This window comes from Chiloscyllium plagiosum, unplaced genomic scaffold, assembly GCF_037043375.1.
Source record: "Chiloscyllium plagiosum isolate Xiang-an unplaced genomic scaffold, Cpla_swu_hap1 HiC_scaffold_39, whole genome shotgun sequence".
Lineage (NCBI taxonomy): Eukaryota > Metazoa > Chordata > Chondrichthyes > Orectolobiformes > Hemiscylliidae > Chiloscyllium > Chiloscyllium plagiosum.
In genome coordinates this window covers 7,698,829-7,716,197 of record NW_028270177.1, presented here as the reverse complement: position 1 = coordinate 7,716,197, position 17,369 = coordinate 7,698,829, and the positions used below count along the sequence as shown (strand labels likewise).

The 17,369-nt window shown below is 40.3% G+C and overlaps 1 protein-coding gene across 1 annotated transcript; it reads right to left on the bottom strand.

The window, feature by feature from the left end:
- Positions 1-7,260: 7,260 nt before the first annotated feature.
- Positions 7,261-11,210, bottom strand: cunh15orf61 (chromosome unknown C15orf61 homolog). Its single transcript, XM_043677011.2, has 3 exons — positions 11,178-11,210; positions 8,661-8,999; positions 7,261-7,948 (listed from the first exon to the last, which is right to left on the bottom strand). The coding sequence occupies exons 2-3, from the start codon at positions 8,995-8,997 to the stop codon at positions 7,821-7,823; spliced, it is 465 nt and encodes a 154-aa protein (XP_043532946.2). The 5' UTR covers positions 8,998-8,999; positions 11,178-11,210; the 3' UTR covers positions 7,261-7,820.
- Positions 11,211-17,369: the final 6,159 nt, after the last annotated feature.

The following is a 17,369-nucleotide window of genomic DNA, read 5'->3' as shown; positions in this document are numbered from 1 at the left end:
GAGCCTCTCCCATGGTTAAGTGACGCCGGATAGCATGGTTCTTGACATGATGGGCTATATTAAATCCAGCCCATAGCATTAACTTCTTACGTATTTATAAGAGGACAGGCTTTCAAACTGTTAATACTTAGAATACACTGTAATTGGTTGCTGAAGACCAACCAATTTCCTGCCCTCCTTCTCTGATGTGCTGGATAATCATTCTGAGAGTCCTGATTATCACCAAGAATTTAAGTGGATAAAAGTTTGTCCTATGTGGTACCATGCTGTATAGACCTGAAGATCCCAAGTTTGATGAATGGTTGGTGTTTCATTATTTAATTTCAACCAAAGCACCTATTGAGATATCACAATTGGCCGCAGCACCATTATATGAATGAAAATTCAATTATGACTTCAGTGAAGTTTGTCAACCATTACTGAAATGTGATTTTGTGTGTGAGGTTACCGAATGAAAAAGAAGCAGTAACTTGCATTTCCAAGAACCGTTCATTACCTCAAGCGATCCCAAAATATTTTACTGTCAGTGAAATACTTTTGAAGCATAGTTACTGTCATAATGCAGGAAAAGCATCAGTCAATTTGAGTGCAGCAAGTTCCTGCAAACAGTCATGTGGTAATGCCCAGACAATCTGAATTGAGGGATAATTATTCTTCAGGGCATCTGGCAGGAGTTTCCTGCTCTTCTTTGAAATAATTAGATTAGATTCCCGACAGTATGGAAACAGGCTCTTCAGCCCAACAAGTCCACACCAACCCTCCAAAATCTAACCCACCCAGACCGATCCCCCTACCCTATATTTACCCCTGACCAATGCATCTAACATTATGGGCAATTTATCATGGCCAATTCACCTAACCTGCACATTTTTGGAATGTGGAAGGAAACGAGAACACCTGGAGGAAACCCATGCAGACACAGGGAGAATGTGCAAACTCCACAAAGACAATGCCCAAGGTGGAACTTGAACCCAGATCCCTGGCGCTGCGAGGCAGCAGAGTTACCACTGAGCCACCGTGTCATCCCAATGTTATGGGATATTTTATATCAACCAGACAGAGCATGTCACAAAGTGCAGCACTCCCTCAGCACTAGATTTTGTGATAAAATCTCTGGCACAGGACATGAACATTTCAGTTTGAGTCATTATATGCTGCCAGTGACCCAGAAAACCCTATAAAACATAAGAGAAGACGTAGTCCATTCAAGTCTTCTCCATTATTCAATTCAATCATGGTTGATCTGATAATTATCAACTCCACTTCCCTGCCTTACCCATGGTTGACATTTAGCTTCAGACTGTGGTTGTCCAACTACATAAAAGTATGGCTACTTTGGAAATCTAGAGGTGTGAGAGTATTTGGATCAAAAGGTTGCATAGAAAATAGAAATTATACCTCAAAAGCTAGAAGCTTTAGCAGAAGAAATATGCAATCAGGGAAAAATTGCTGTACTTAAAATGGATAAAATCTCGACTTACAGAAGGAGGCATAAAATACAGTATGTAATTTGCTGTTGCAGTATACAACAGTTTTAGGAAATCAACTGTATCATTAGACAAAGTATAGATCTCTATTTCCTAACTGTCAAGTCCCAGTTAGTGATGTTGTTCTGCCTTCCTCCAATTTTGCATTGGAAGCAAACAATCTTGTCTGCAATTAACTTCCAGGGCCACCTGAGACTGCACTGTTCACATTAAAGCAATCCTCTTTATCATTGCCACTCTTTCTTCTAAACATCCAACAATAGATGAGAAGTGAACCTTAATGAAGGGGGCTCTCAATACTAATCCCCTGAATGATATGATTATATTCCAACCCCTGACCTCCGTCAGCCTCCAGTCCATCCTTCACAGTGATCAACACCAGGGGTGTGGAAGGTCTATCGACTTTCATGTAATACAAGAAATTATTTCAGTTGCTTAATTGTTACACAGTGGAAGTGTTAGGCAAGAAATCAAGCTTGGTTTTTAGTGCTGCAAGCAGCAGAGAATTGCTTAAATCAATACAGTAGTTTGTCAGGCATATTCTCAAAGGACACTGCCCATCACCACACAGTCAAGAGGCCCCATTGTCTGTCTTTATTGAATAACAGGTAAGCAAAGTCAGCAATGTACATTATCAGAAATCAAACAAGCAAGCTGACGAGAGGTTCAACCTTAGTGAAATGTTACATTTACTGGTAATTAAAAAACATTTTATCAGCTTGTGCTCAAGATGGGAACTGCAGCAAGAGCCACTGACAGGGCTAAATGCCAATGAATGAACATTATTGTACTCTAAAATGAATACAGTGATTTCAACTGTTCACTAAGAACTTTCAATTAACACAGGTTTTACATAAGACGTGTAATTTTAAAAACATTATATTTACAAAATATTTCCTCTACACCATTGTCCGTCTGGAGAGGACTGTTCTTATTTGGTTTCATTTTTATCTATTTAGTTGTATTGAGAATGTTGTGGTTCTGTTCGCCGAGCTGGGAATTTGTGTTGCAGACGTTTTGTCCCTTGTCTAGGTGACATCCTCAGTGCTTGGGAGCCTCCTGTGAAGCGCTTCTGTGATCTTTCCTCCGGCATTTATAGTGGTTTGAATCTGCTGCTTCCGGTTGTCAGTTCCAGCTGTCCGTTGCAGTGGTCGGTATATTGGGTCCAGGTCGATGTGCTTATTGATTGAATCTGTGGATGAGTGCCATGCCTCTAGGAATTCCCTGGCTGTTCTCTGTTTGGCTTGTCCTATAATAGTAGTGTTGTCCCAGTAATAATACTATTATAGGACAAGCAAAATAGAGAACAGCCAGGGAATTCCTAGAGGCATGGCACTCATCCACAGATTCAATCAATAAGCACATCGACCTGGACCCAATATACCAACCACTGCAGCGGACAGCTGGAACTGACAACTGGAAGCAGATTCAAACCACTATAAATGCCGAGGAAAGATCACAGAAGCGCTTCACAGGAGGTTCCCAAGCACTGAGGATGTCACCTAGACAGGGGACGAAACGTCTGCAACACAAATTCCCAGCTCGGCGAACAGAACCACAACAACGAGCACCCGAGCTACAAATCTTCTCACAAACTTTGTATTGAGAATATTATTTTAATAGCTTCTCTTTCTGGTCCCACTGTTAACCCTGTTGTCTTCAAAGGCTCTATCCTTTACCACCTTCTATTTCTCATCTTCATGATGCCTCTTAGCAATATAATCCTAAAGCAAATATTAATTTCTGCATGTATGATGATGACATTGGGTCACCATAACCGCTCTCGACTCCTCCATTACTAAGTTATCTTGTCTAACGTACAGTATTGCATGAACAGGAATTTCCTCCAATGCTGAGAAGAATAAAGCCATTGTTTTCAACCACTGCTCCAAATGTTGTTCCCTAGCTACCATCTCGATCCCTCTCCTGGCTACAATCTGAGATTGAGCCAGTATGTTTACAACCTTGGTATCACACTTAACCCCAGATAGGCTAACCAGCACAAACTCACATTATCTTTAAAATGGCCAATTTCCACCATTGAACATCACCAGACTTTGCCACTGCCTTCACTCATTTGCTGAAAAAAAAACCCTTGTTCATGCCTTTATAACTTCTAGATTTGACTATTGTGAGGCACAACTTGCTGATCTCCCATGTTTTGTTCTCTCTAAACTTAAGGTATCAAATTGCTATCTTGTCTTAACTTGCATCAAGTGCTAATCTCCCATCAGCCCTCAGCTGCTGATCTATATTGGCTCCTGGTGACACATCTTGATTTAAAGTTTCACATTATTTTTATTCAATTGGTCTCATCTATGCCTATTCTCTGTATCCCTGCAACCCGCTGAGATACCTGTACTCATCTAAGTTGGGCAATTTCAGCAATCCTGATTTGAACTACTCCACCACTAATAACTGTACCACTACTATGTGTTCAGCTGCCTGAGCTCTTGGCTCTGGAATTCTCTGCTTATATCCTCCATCTCTCTGCCTTGCTTTCCTTCTTTGAGAAACTCCTTAAAGCCTCTTTGGCCAGGCTTTTGCTCATTTGAATTAATAACTCATGTGGTTCAATGTCATATTTTGATCAATTAAGCACTTGTGAAGCACCTTGGGACATTTTATATTTATATAGCACCAATAATCTAGAAGGACAAGGGCAGCAGATGTATGGGAACATCACCACTTTCAAGTTCCCCTCCAAGCCACTCATCATCCCAACTTGGAAATATATCGCCATTCCTTCACTGTCACTGTGTCAAAATCCTGGAACTCCCTCCCTAACGACATTGTAGGTCAACCCACAGCAGGTGGACTTCAGTGGTTCAAGAAGGCATCTCACCTCCACTTTCTCAAGGCCAACTATGGACAGGCAATAAAAGGCTGGCCAGTCAGTAGTACCCACATCCCACAAGTGAATTTAAAAAACATATAAGTTATTGTTATATCATTCTATTTTGGCTTCTAGTTCTTAAATATCATTCTATTGAACCTCTTAGATATATGCCACAAGAAGATACTTTGAAGTGCAGGCACTATTGATGGCAAGATTCCATCTTGAAAGCTGTTGGTTTGTATCGTGGTCATCAACTCTGTCTTAAGCATCACTTAGAAGGCCAACTCTCATGTGGCACTGTCATCTTTGCTGCATTGGACGATAGTGGGGTGAGAAAGTGCACACATTGCTCATCTTGTTTTCCCTGGCCGTCTTCTTAGACAACTGAGCTTTTCATTTCTTCTCACCTCATCTAATGCCCTTCCAGATAGCTTTCAGAGAGGATCAGCAACTTCTATTTGAGGATGGTGTCATCCACCATCTTTATATTTAATTTGCAGGTGTCCTTGTCGGGAAGGAATAGGCACCCACAAGGACATAACCCAGTGTGCACTTCTCTATACAAAGATATACAGCTGCCATCCATCTGAAAAATGTGTGACTGAGCTATGAGTGCCAATGGAATTATCGCATTCCACATACTCTGTCTTGGTGGCCTTATCTTTCCAAGAGAAGTTAACACATTTGAAACAGCAAAGGTGAAACATTTCATCTTTTTTGACATATGTTGTTCAAGTCTTACCACTGTAGATCAGTGCATCGAGAATGCTGGACGGTGTGATTTACACATCCACAGTTTGTACACAGTTGGATCGCAAAAATAAGATGACTGACTGCATACTGCACAGGATACCAGGTATATCTTTGCTTTTAAACAGTCATAGAGTCACACAGTACAGAAGCAGACCCTTTGGTCTAACTTGTCCATGCCGACCAAATTTCTCAAACTAAACTAATCCCATTTGCCTGCATTTGGCCCATATCCTTCTAACAGTTCCTATTCATTTTCCTGTCCAAATGACTTATAAACATTGTACTGTACCTGCACCTACCACATCCTCTGGCAGTTCATTCCACATATGAATGACCCTCTGTGTGAAAAAATTGCCCTTCAGGTCCCCTTTAAATCTTAACCCTCTTCAGCTTAAAACTGTGCCCTCTAGTTTTGAATTTTGAAAGGATCTTTGCTATTCACCATATCTGTGTTCCTCATGATTTTATAAACCTTTATAAGGTCATCCCTCAACCTCATCCACTCCAGGACAAGCCTCTAGCCTAAACAGCCTCTCCTTATAAGTCACTGTTTTCTCCGAGGACCACCTTGATATCTACAGGTGTTGTCTCAAGTTTTATATCTCACCCAAAGGACATGATGATTCAGTATTGCCCTATCAGCTTAGATTATATCGTCAAGTGATAAACCAACAAAACTTGTAAAACTCGGTCAACTGCATTTCAACGGAGCTCAGATCAATTTTTTTCACAGATTAATAGAACGTAAAATAAACTTTATAAGGTTTTGAAATCATCTGGCAATAAAAAAGCAATTCTTACACTCATATTCCCTCAAGAATTTCACACCCAAACTATTTACTCTACAACAAGGCAAGTTTTAAAGGTAATTATAAAAATATTGTAGCCATCTTGGTAGGAATTTACATTACTAGTTTGAGTTGCAGGGACCAATGTGCAGCTTGCAGTTCTACGTTATATTGTTTGTTCTGTTTTGATTTCTAAGAAAAGTGGAGTTGAATGCTATTGACTGTTCATAGACATTGATAAAGATAAGACTGAAGTTTCAAAAGTTTGCATGAAGTTGAATAATTTATTTTATAATAGTTATACACAGCAGGCACTAAACATAATCAATTTGAGATTATATCTGGACAATTTCAGTTGAATTTTAACTGGAGTTTTCAATACCAAATTACACTACACAATTCATGTCAACACAAAGCTGAAATTCATTAGCCTTTAATCTTGATGCAAATTACAATTGAACTAGCTTAAAATATAAGGTAGAGATTGCCATTGAGGTTGTTCTCAGATTTAAAAAAATGCAATTGCTTGTGTCAAATACCTCTATAGTTTTTAAAACAAGTATTAATGTAGTAAGTTCAGACCTTAAACTAAGTAGAATTCCTACACTTTTCTGAAATCAATTTGCTAATCAAACAACATCCAACAATAAGCATCAATATATGCTCAACATCTTATAGTCTAATTATTGATACACACTACTTGTTATTTGCAAGTAATTCTGACTTACTGCACAGCACACATTGTCATGTTTAACTTTTTTTTCCACTTTGTACCTAAGATTTTGCACCCAAGACTGTGCCAGGATTGGCAACTTCATGCACTTTTCCCTGTTCTTCTGTATTTTTGAATGAGTACACATGACAATAAACATAATTCTAATTCTAGTTGTGAGATGTCCTGCTCTTGTGACTTAAGGGCCCAGACTACAATTATATAGTTATGAGTGAATGTAGAAAGTAGCTGGTGTTGAATCCAGCTTATGCAGTAGTGTAACTGTATTGATAAAATGGGGACAGCAAAGTGGCTCAGTGATTAGCATTGCTGCCTTACAGCACCAGGGACCCATGTTCGATTCTACTCTCAGGTGACTGTCTATGTGGGGTTTGTACATTCTCCCCATAAAACAAGAAGTCCCCTATTCATAAAAAGAAACAAATTGGTGTTTTCTTGATCTGACTTTATCAGATATAAAAAATTAGGAAAAATAGGGTAAAACTTGAAATATTTCAAATCAAAATTAGGTTTAATGAAGATTAGAAAAAAGAATTGCTTACACCATGAGACAGTAAACTGTATTATACAAAATAATCTTCACTGCGTGCAGCCCCAAAAGTAAACTATTTACAACTTATTACAATGTTACCAATGGCAAAGCCAAAATAGTGTGAATGATGAAAATCTGAAATAAAAACTGAAAATGCTGGATGAACCACGGCAGCACCAGTAGAGAGAAACAGAATTCACAATCTTTGAAACCTTCACACTGTTTTTCTCTCCTCTCCACAAACACTGCTTGACATGTTAAGTACTTCTAGCATTTTCTGTTTTTATTTTAAACAAAAATGGCAACTTCACTGACATGGATGGTTGCTTGTGATTGTTGTGATGAAGGGATTTTTCTTTTGCATCCAAAAAACGTTTGCAGTTATCAGGTGTGAAAAGAATCAACCCTACATTCAATAAAATGCTCACCTAAAGAAGGATCGCCTTGCTACAGAATCTAGGATCACATAAGTGGTCATTTGAAAGTTCATGCTGTACAACTATACGCATATGTCTTACAAAACTGAAAGATTCCAACAAAGAACACAGTCATTTCTAAATTTTTACAGAAAAAATCTGCAGGCTTTTTTTATATATTACCAGAAAATAACTTTATTTTTCAGTTATCAAATGGACTTTCAAGTCTCATCCTTTTGCGAATTCAGGACAAGTTGCTAGCAGTTTGAGATTTAGTGAATGGCTCCTTCATCTTCCTGGTAAAGAAAGTAGATATTCACTGGACCAGAACTGGTGTGAACAATCTCAGTGACTCTGATCAGAAACCATGCACCGATTCCATAAGCTAAACATGGAATACCTGGACAGTTTCAGGAAGAAGAGGGAAAGAAACAAGTGGTTACTTTGTACAACCAGTTCAGCAGTGTAGAAGCTGCACTCTCATTACGATAAAGCTCAAATTTTTCACTCTTAAGCCATTGACTCTTGTTCCACAGATTCCACAAGCGTTGATCCACAGGCTTGAACCTTGAATCTCCAGTACTCTCCTTGTTGACAATCCACAACCATTCATTGTTTAAAACTTACTTTCAGAATCCCCCTGTCCTCATCTAACCAACACACCAGACTAACATCATCCTGGTTCCAATGGCTCTGTGTACCCTTCTATATCAATTATGTCTGTCCTTCACTTCAAATGTCTCTATTGGTGCTTGCCCCACATCATTCAGCTTCTTGCCTGTGCTGAGACTCTTCACTCCTCCGGCAACATTATGCAGTTTAGTGCATTTGTTCCCATTCTCTATGCAACATCAGTGACGGCCACTCTTTTAGGCATCATGCTCCATAGTCAATGAGATTGTCCCTAAAACCTTTGCCTTTTCTCCCACCCACCTCCAACTTTCTGTTGTCAAATTGCTTCTCAAAACTTTACATATCTAAACCCCTTTCTTTTTCTCATGGCTGATTTTCATCTTCTCTGTAAAGTGTCAGAAACATTTTTTCAAAAGTGAGGAACTCTATGCTGCTTCTAATCTCATAAACAATTTTACAACATTAACTGTCACACTCACCCAGGTTAACAACCTTCAGTGCAGTGAAGAATGTATTCTCTAATTCCAGGTTACATCTGGGTGCCATGGAACAGTGGTACTTGATGAATGGGAAGCAACCTGTCCTGAGGATGTGATAATTGATCCCTTTGACATTCCAGTTAAAATTGGAGAGTCCAAACTGGTCATTTTCCACAGAGCTGTATTTAACAAAGTATGATGTCCAATGGGGGAGTTTTCTCTGAAGTAAATGTTGTGTTAGGACATCAGAGGCTTTGGGCTTTACAATATTGGACCCAAAGGAATAAAAGATTATTTTAAGTAGGGCATCATGAATCCTCTTCATTAACACAGCCATGGCTGTAACAAAAAAATTTCAAGATGAGTATATTATCCACAGAGTGTCGTTATTGAGAAATATGAATAATAGCCATTTTCAACTACAAATTCAACACAAGAAAATGCCAGAAAATAATGAAGGATTGAGAATAAGTGCAAAACAAATGATACAGTGATGAATATTTCTACAGATAATAATCCACATTAAGCAGGAACAGTTTGTTTCAGCTGCTAACGGTAGACAATCAGAAGAAATCTTTTGATAAATTAAGAAGCTTGTGCATTCGTGCAATTTCTGCGATTCATCAGATAGGTGGAATCAGGTTAGTACCTGAGCAACAGTGTTATCACTGAGCTATTTAGTGTAATGAATTGAACATAAATTTTAAAAATCACACTCAGGCCACTCTGCATCTTGTATAACAGTTTTAATTAAATCATTTCAAAATGCTGCTACCACCAGTAACAATTTTATAGCGGCCAGATTTAGAATGATAAATTTTACGATTTTGAGTGAACATAGTATAAAAATGTCACAACACTATTGTTAGTTATAGTTGAATTAAATCATAAAATCAGTAGTATTAAATCTTGACATAATTTGCAACAGCTAATTTCTCCAATAAATACAGAATTGCTTAGTGAAAATGTGACTATTTTGAACATGAAATTTATCATGAACCTGCTTCACCTAAAAAATTTCCTAATCATGTGCTAATTATGGATTGTTGTCCAAATCCCTATATTAGCATCTAGTTTGATACTCAGTGCAGTACTAAAGGAATACAATACTGTGAGAAGTATCTTTTTTAAAGACGAGATATTAAACAGAAGCTGCACCTGCCCTCTTGGGTGCGGCTGGAAAGATTTCATAGCATTATTTTGAAGAGCAAGGGAAATGTTCCCAGTATCCCAGTCAATGCTTATTCTTTGTCCCAGAATGTCACAAGCTATTTTCATTGGTAAATTATCAGACTCGTCTCTATTTAATATTGCTAGGTATAAATTGGCTGCCAAATTTGTCAAGAAAATAGCAACAATCACACTTCAATAATTGGTAGCGAAGTTCAAGAAGAAATGTTAGTGGAAAGTACTGTATCATAGAATAATACTACACAGAAGGCTGTTAGTCCCATCGTTCCTTTGTTAGCTAGTGCCTTCAAAGAACTATTCTATTAATCCCATTTTGCTGGTCTTTCCTCATACATAGCTAATCGCCTCTATTCCCCATTCCTCCAAGCACCCATCCAATTTCATTTTCAAATCTACCACTAAATTCACTTCCACCACCCTCGCACGCCACACACTGTGGGTCGTAGCAACTCTCAGCATAAGATAAAATTCCTCCTAATATCACCTCTTTTGTAATGTCACTTCTTTAGTAAAACACTCCAAATCAGTATCTATTGGTTAATGTCTCTGTTACTAGAAAAAGTCTCCTCTAGCTGTTTATACATTTGTTATATATTCTTTCTTCCTTAATGAGCCTACAATCCCATTACAATGGATAGTTATTTTAGAAAATACCCTTTGATTAGTTCTCAGTCTGAATTAATCCATAGCAATCATCAATCCTTACTACTGATGAGTCCCAGCTGTGATTGATGGATCCTTAGTATTTATAGACCTCTTTTTATTAACAGATCACTGTAATGGTTAATTGATCCACGGTACTATTGAATCCGGGTACTGATTGATAGATCCCAATATAGATTGATGAATCATTAGTCTTATTAGATCTTTGTTTTTTTTTAAAAAACCCAACTTGTTCTGAGACGTTATTACACCCCTCTGGAATAGGTAGGGCTTGAGCCCAGCCCTCCTGGCCCAGAGTTAGGGACATCCCTGCTGTGTCACAAGAGCCCTATCAGCTCTGTGTGTTGACTGACTGATCCCAATACAGACTGATCCTTTTATTGATTGGTGGGTCCTTAGAATTAATAGATCTCTGTATTGACTGATGGAACCCAATGCAGATTATTGGTTGATGGATACGTTGGACTAATAGCTTTCTATATCAATTGATGGATCCGAATATAGAACGCTAAATCTCTTTATTAATTAAGGAATCTCTCGTGTTATTAGGTCCCTTCATTGACTGACAGATCCCGAGATAGATTAGTGGTTCCCTATTATTAATAGATCCTGGTATTGGCCAGTGGATCCCCAGTGTTATTTGTGACCCTGTTCCTCACTCACTTGCAGTTTCATTGCCCGGAAACTGCCGGCTCCTTCTCCGTTACCATGGTACTGCCACCTCCCCCACACTCCCATTCCCCCACAGCTGCAACTCCCCGACACATCGGTTCCGGCCGGACCTTCCGTTCCCACCCGCAGCCAGCCTGCCAGCAGAGGAGAAAAGCTGAATTTGTTTTATCATTTTCCAAAACTTGGGAACGATCCAGCTTACTTCAAAACACACCAGTAACAACAATAAAAAGCAGCTGGAACTATTGCTGCAAATATGTTTTTTCCAGCTTCTATGTACTCATGATTGAATTATTTAAAAAATATAAAACTAATATTTCATTTTTAATATTCTGTTATAAAATATTCCCCCCAGGGGAGAGCTCTGATTTGTTCAATCTGATTTAAATTCGGACTAAAATTAAATATAGGAGAAATTTCAGCAAAGCCTTTGCCCAGGTTCCCCACATGGTAAAAACAACCATGGGATCCAGGGTAACTTGGCAATTTGGATCCAAAATGGCTGAATGTTAGAAGACAGAGGGTGGTGGTAGAAGACTGTTTGTGAGACTGAAGGCTGGTGTTCAGTGGCACACCATAGGGATGAGTGTTAGTCCCCTTGGATTGGACAGATGGTTAACAGATGAGGAACAAAGTATTACGTAACGGGAAGATATACACCGATTGGTAAGATGGGTAGATCATTGGGTGGTACAATTATAACTTTTAAAAGGCTTTGGATTGGTATAGGAATAGGAAGGATTTTGATAGATATGGGGCCAAATGCTGGTAAATGGGACAAGATTAATTTGGGATAGCTGGTCAGCATGGACAGTTGGACCACACGGTCTGTTTCCATTCTGTACATCTCTATAACTATGAAATAGAATTTAACACTGATCAGTGTGAGGTGATGCAGTTTGGAAGAAGTAACAAAACAAGGGAGTAACTCAATAAATGGTAGGACACTAGAAAGCTCAAACGAACTGAGGGATCTTTGGGGTGATTGTCCATAAATCCCTGAAGATAGCAAGACAGGTTAATAAAGTAGTTTAGAAGGCATATGGGATGCTTGATTTTATCAGTTAAGGCATAAATTATAACAGCCAGGAGGTTAACCTGAAACTGTACAAAACTTTGGTTAGGCCGTAGCTGAAGTGCTGCGTCCAGTTCTAGTAACTGCACCACTATCGGAAAGACGTGATTACACTGGAGCTGTTGCGGAGGAAATTCACCAAGATGTTGCCTGAGATGGAGTGCTTTTACTATGAAGAGAAGCTGTCTAAGTTCAAGTTGTTTTCTTTGAAGCAGAGAAGGTCTAACAGGGATCTGATAGAGATGTATAAGACTATGAGGGACATAGGGTGGATAGGAAGCAGCTGTTTCTCTTATTTGAAGGGTCAGTAACGAGGGCATATTTTTTAAGGTGATATGCAGGGAATTGAGGAAAAATTATTTTACTCATAGAGTGGAGGAGATCTGGAATGCACTGCTTTCAAGGCTTTTAGAGGTGGGTAATCTCACATTCTTTAAAAAGTACTTGGGTGAGCACTTGAAAAGTCATAACATTCAAGGTTATGGACAGGTGCTGGAAAGTGGAACTAGTGTAGAGGGATTGCATATCTATGGTGAAGAGGAGATAGCTAGGGTAAGAAAACTAAATTTCTGGAACAGGCTTAAAACATCAGAAAAATCACAAATGTTATTGAGAAGAAATGAATGGGGGTGGGGGATTAAATAGAGTCAAGGTCAGAAGAAATAAGTTCAGTGGGGCAGGAACAGGCTAAAATGATGGGTGTATCAGGATAGACTTATTTACAGATTTTGGGAAGGAGGTAGAAATGATCTGTGAGGATCTGAGGGTTGATGAGGCGACAACACAGTGGAAAGTAAATGTCCGCAGATGAGGCCAGTGATAGTCCTGGAAACAGTGGCTTCATGTTCAGTGGTGAGTTATGGTCCAGGGAGAGATAGAGAAGTATCTGAGAGTTGGCACTCAGTCTCTGCAAGGTAGGGGTCACCATAACAGACAACAACAGCACCACCATTATTGGTGGGTTGTTAACAAGGTCAGGGCTAGACCTGAGAGAATGGAGTGCAGAAAGTTCAGAGGGAGACAGGTTAAAGTGATTGAGGGAAGCAGAAAAAGGCCAGAGAGAGCAGTCCAGGTGAGGCAGTATTGGATATAGGTGAAAGGGTCAGTGTGGCTGTGAGAATGCTGGTCGTGTTGCAGCTGTACAGGACATTATTCCGTCCACTTTTGGAATATTGCGTGCAATTCTGGTCTCCCTCCTATGGGAACAATGTTGTGAAACTTGAAAGGATTCAGAAAGGATTTACAAGGATGTTGCCAATAGTTGGAGGGTTTGAGCTAAGGGGAGAGGCTGAACAGGCTGGGGCTGTTTTCCCTTGAGCATCAGAAGCTGAGGGGTGTCCTTACAGAAGTTTATAAAATCATGAGGGGCATGAATAGGGTAAATAGACAAGGTCTTTTCCCTGGGGTGGGGGAGTCAAGAACTAGAGGGAATAGGTTTAGGATGAGAGGGAAAAATTTAAAAGGGACCTAAGGGGCAACTTTTTCATGCAGAGGGTGGTGCATGTATGGAATGAGCCACCAGAGGAAGTGGAGGGGGCTGGCACATTTACAACATTTAAAAGGCATCTGGATGGGTATATGAATAGGAGGAGTTTAGAGGAATATAGATCAAGTGCTGGCAAATGGTACTAGATAAGTTTAGGATATCTAGTCAGCATGGACGAGTTGGACTGTAGGGTCTGTTTCTGTGTTGTACATATCTAAGACTCTGCGGAAGTGGAGAAAGGGGCAACTAAAAAATAATTCAGCATCATGTTGTACCTGCAATTCATCGAGTTTGGGGTGTAAAGGTATAAATTTAAGTTCTTTGTGGATTTCCAATGTCTTTCAGTTCTGATTAAGTCACATGGAACTCGAAACAATAACTGATTCTCTCTCTCCACACATGCTGCCTGATCTGCTGAGTGACTCTTAGATAGCAACATTTCCTGACATGTACAGCTACCTGGCAACTTTGCTTATCCTATACTTCCAGCACGAACATCTCAGGGCACACTCCATGGACAGTGACTATTTGCATCTTCTGTCCATGGGTATTGGCAACTGACACACACCAGGCTCACTGCATCAACATGACACATCTCCAATCCACTTACAACACGGCTGTGCACCTTGGAGTGCACTGGCATCTTTCATTGCAATGTTGCTGCACATGGGACGCATACCCATCTCACGGATTCAACCAGTGTTGTCTCAGGGTTGATCCCTCATTTTCTTCGTGCCCGCTCATTTCTGCCTGCTTCAATACTCAGAGTGTTTCTTTTCTGCCTTTTTTGAATTTTGCCCCTTCAACCAGAACTTAAAGGCCCATAGTAAGTCTTTCTTGACTTACTGTTTAGTGCGGACATAAAGTGAGGTAATGTGTCATGGTAATTTACAATAATCAGTCAAGAAGGTGGACATGTTGCTGTGTGGCACTGTGTTACATCAATCTCACACGTGCACCATGGCCAGGAACATACAGGCCAAACACACCATAACTGCTTCAAGCAAACAGCCAGGTTTCCAAGGAGAAAGTCAAAACCCCAGATGCCAGAGATCAGAGACGAGATGGTGGTCCTGGAAAAGAACAGCAGTTCAGGCAGCATCCGAGGAGCAGGAGAATCGACGTTTCGGGCATAAGCCCTTTATCAGGAATGAGGCCTCATTCCTGATGAAGGGCTTATGCCCAAAACGTCGATTTTCCTGCTCCTCAGATGCTGCCTGGCCTGTTGTACTTTTCCAACACTACACTCTCGAGCCAAGTTTCCAAGTTTAAAGGGAGTAGTCTTCAGTCAAGTAAAACATCCTTCAGTCAGGGACAGCCTCCGATACAATCCAGGGCTTGGGCTCAGTCTGTCAAAAACTTGGAGTGGTTAGGAGGTCCAAACCTCTAGAGTTCAGAGAGTGAGCCATAGTCAACCCAGTGGGTCAAGTATAACCAATCCAGGGAATCACAGGAAGATTGGGGGGGGAGGGGGGGGGAACTGTACAGATGTGTGAAGGGTCTGGTCACTCATCAGTTGGGCCACAAGTGGGTGGACATGGTCAGTCCTGAGGATTTGTTCTCTAAAAGTCAAAGAGTCAGGGGTCACTGTTGCAGCAGGGAACCTGGGGGACTGAATGGTGGAGACTGGAGGCAACATTCTGGAATGCAGAAAGGGTAACAATTGTAAAAGGGACCAATATATGCTGTCAAATTTACTTTATGGAGATCCTGTAGATATAGAAGAACTCAGAACACTTTAGTTGATGTTAGACATGATTCTGCAATTGAATAGCAATTGCTGAACAATGCCAAGAATGTTGAGAGTTACAGTATCAACCAACTTAGGATAAAAGCAAAATACTGCGAATGCTGGAGACCTGAAATAAAAATAGGAGGCACTGGAGAAACTCAGCAGGTCTGGCAGTATCTATACAGAGAACCAGGATTTTCTGGAATAGAAGATTTGAGTTTATAAGGAGAGGCTGGATAGGCTGGAACTTTTTTCACTGCCAAATAGAAGGTTGAGGGGTGACCTTATTGAGGTTTATAAAATAATGAGGGGCATAGATGAAATGAATAGCAGAAGTATTTTCCCTACAATGGGGGAGTTCAAAACTAAGGGGCATATTTTAAGATGAGAGGAGAAAGATTTAAAAAGGACCTGAGGGAGAACTGTTTCACACAGAGGGTGATTGTATTTGAAATGAACTGTCAGAGGAAGTGATATGTGCAGGTACAGTTACATTTGTCAGACATTTGGAGTGGTACATAAATAGGAAAGTGGGACTAGTTTTGTTTGGGAAACTTGGTCGGCATTGATGAGTTGGACCGAAGGGTCTGTTTCTGTGCTGTATGACTCGATGATTCTATAATTCAAGATATAAACGGGAGATGATAGAGCATGGAAGAGAAAGGCGTATGCTGGGAGGCTGGGGTGGGGGTGGGGGTGGGGGCATCTACAGCACTCAGGCTTCAATGAGAGACAGTGCACTACTATATCAAGAGTGTTGACTCAATATGCCTTAGTCTGGTGTTGGGATTGTAAAATGATGAGTGAAGATTTAGATAGACAGGTTAGGTGGGAACATGGGGAACTTGAAAGCCTATGTGGCTGACATGGACAGCTAGCAATAAGGGAATGTTTACATTTGGAGGCTCACCAATAGTAAAACACCAAACCTGGGCCTCTGTGTGAAGTTTTATTCCTTTGTGTTTAAATCACAAGTGCATAATGGAGTTGATAATGGCTGCAACCACACCTGGTGTGGGTGGGGTAATTCTTTAGTTCTATTAGGGAGGGGACTTCAAATTTGAGCAATGTGAGGCCCTTCAATGGGCATCAGAAGTTATCAGACACCTATGCACTGAAGCTGAAATATATTTGCAGGCATGAACCCTAAGCATTAATCTAATGTGTGCAGTCCAACTCCTTGACCTAAGTACTCTTGACCACATTGTACAGCATCAGGAATCAACAGCAGTTATGGCTGTGATCCACAAATAATGTATTTCAGTTTTGAAAGCTTCATCATTGTGGCCAATGTAGTCATCATCTTCCAAGTTCCCATAGCCTCTACTTGGTTCAGAAACTGCTCACTTCGCATTGTAGACCATAGAGACTTGCATTGCACTAAGGATGGCTAGGCTCTGTGCATTCAATATTGTCACTGCAGCTCGACAGACATTCACTTGCACAGCTGATGGTGGAAAGTGAAAATATATTAACAAATACGATGATGTATTTACAATGATGACTCACTTGTGCCATCTTATAAGGTCTTTTTTCTTTTCTCTCACCACATCTCAGTTCAGACTGGAGTCCACCGCTGGAATGGAGGGAACATTTCTACAGTGGAGTCTGTTGGCTTTGGAGATTTGGAGGGCAATGCTGAGAGCATTTTTGTCTGAAGGGCACCAGCATGCTGAATATGATCTGTCCAGAGGCAAGTGCACTCTGCATTGTTTGATCTCTCACAGAGCTTGGGGGAGGGGGCATTGCCGGCAGGATGGAAGGTCCACCTACCTCAGCAGTGTTCTGGAAGGTGACTTCTGTGGCTCTGTATATGGCTCTTTTTATGGCTGTGTACGTGATGGCTCTATCTCCTTGTGAAGAAGAGACTTAATGTCCCTAACACCCTGT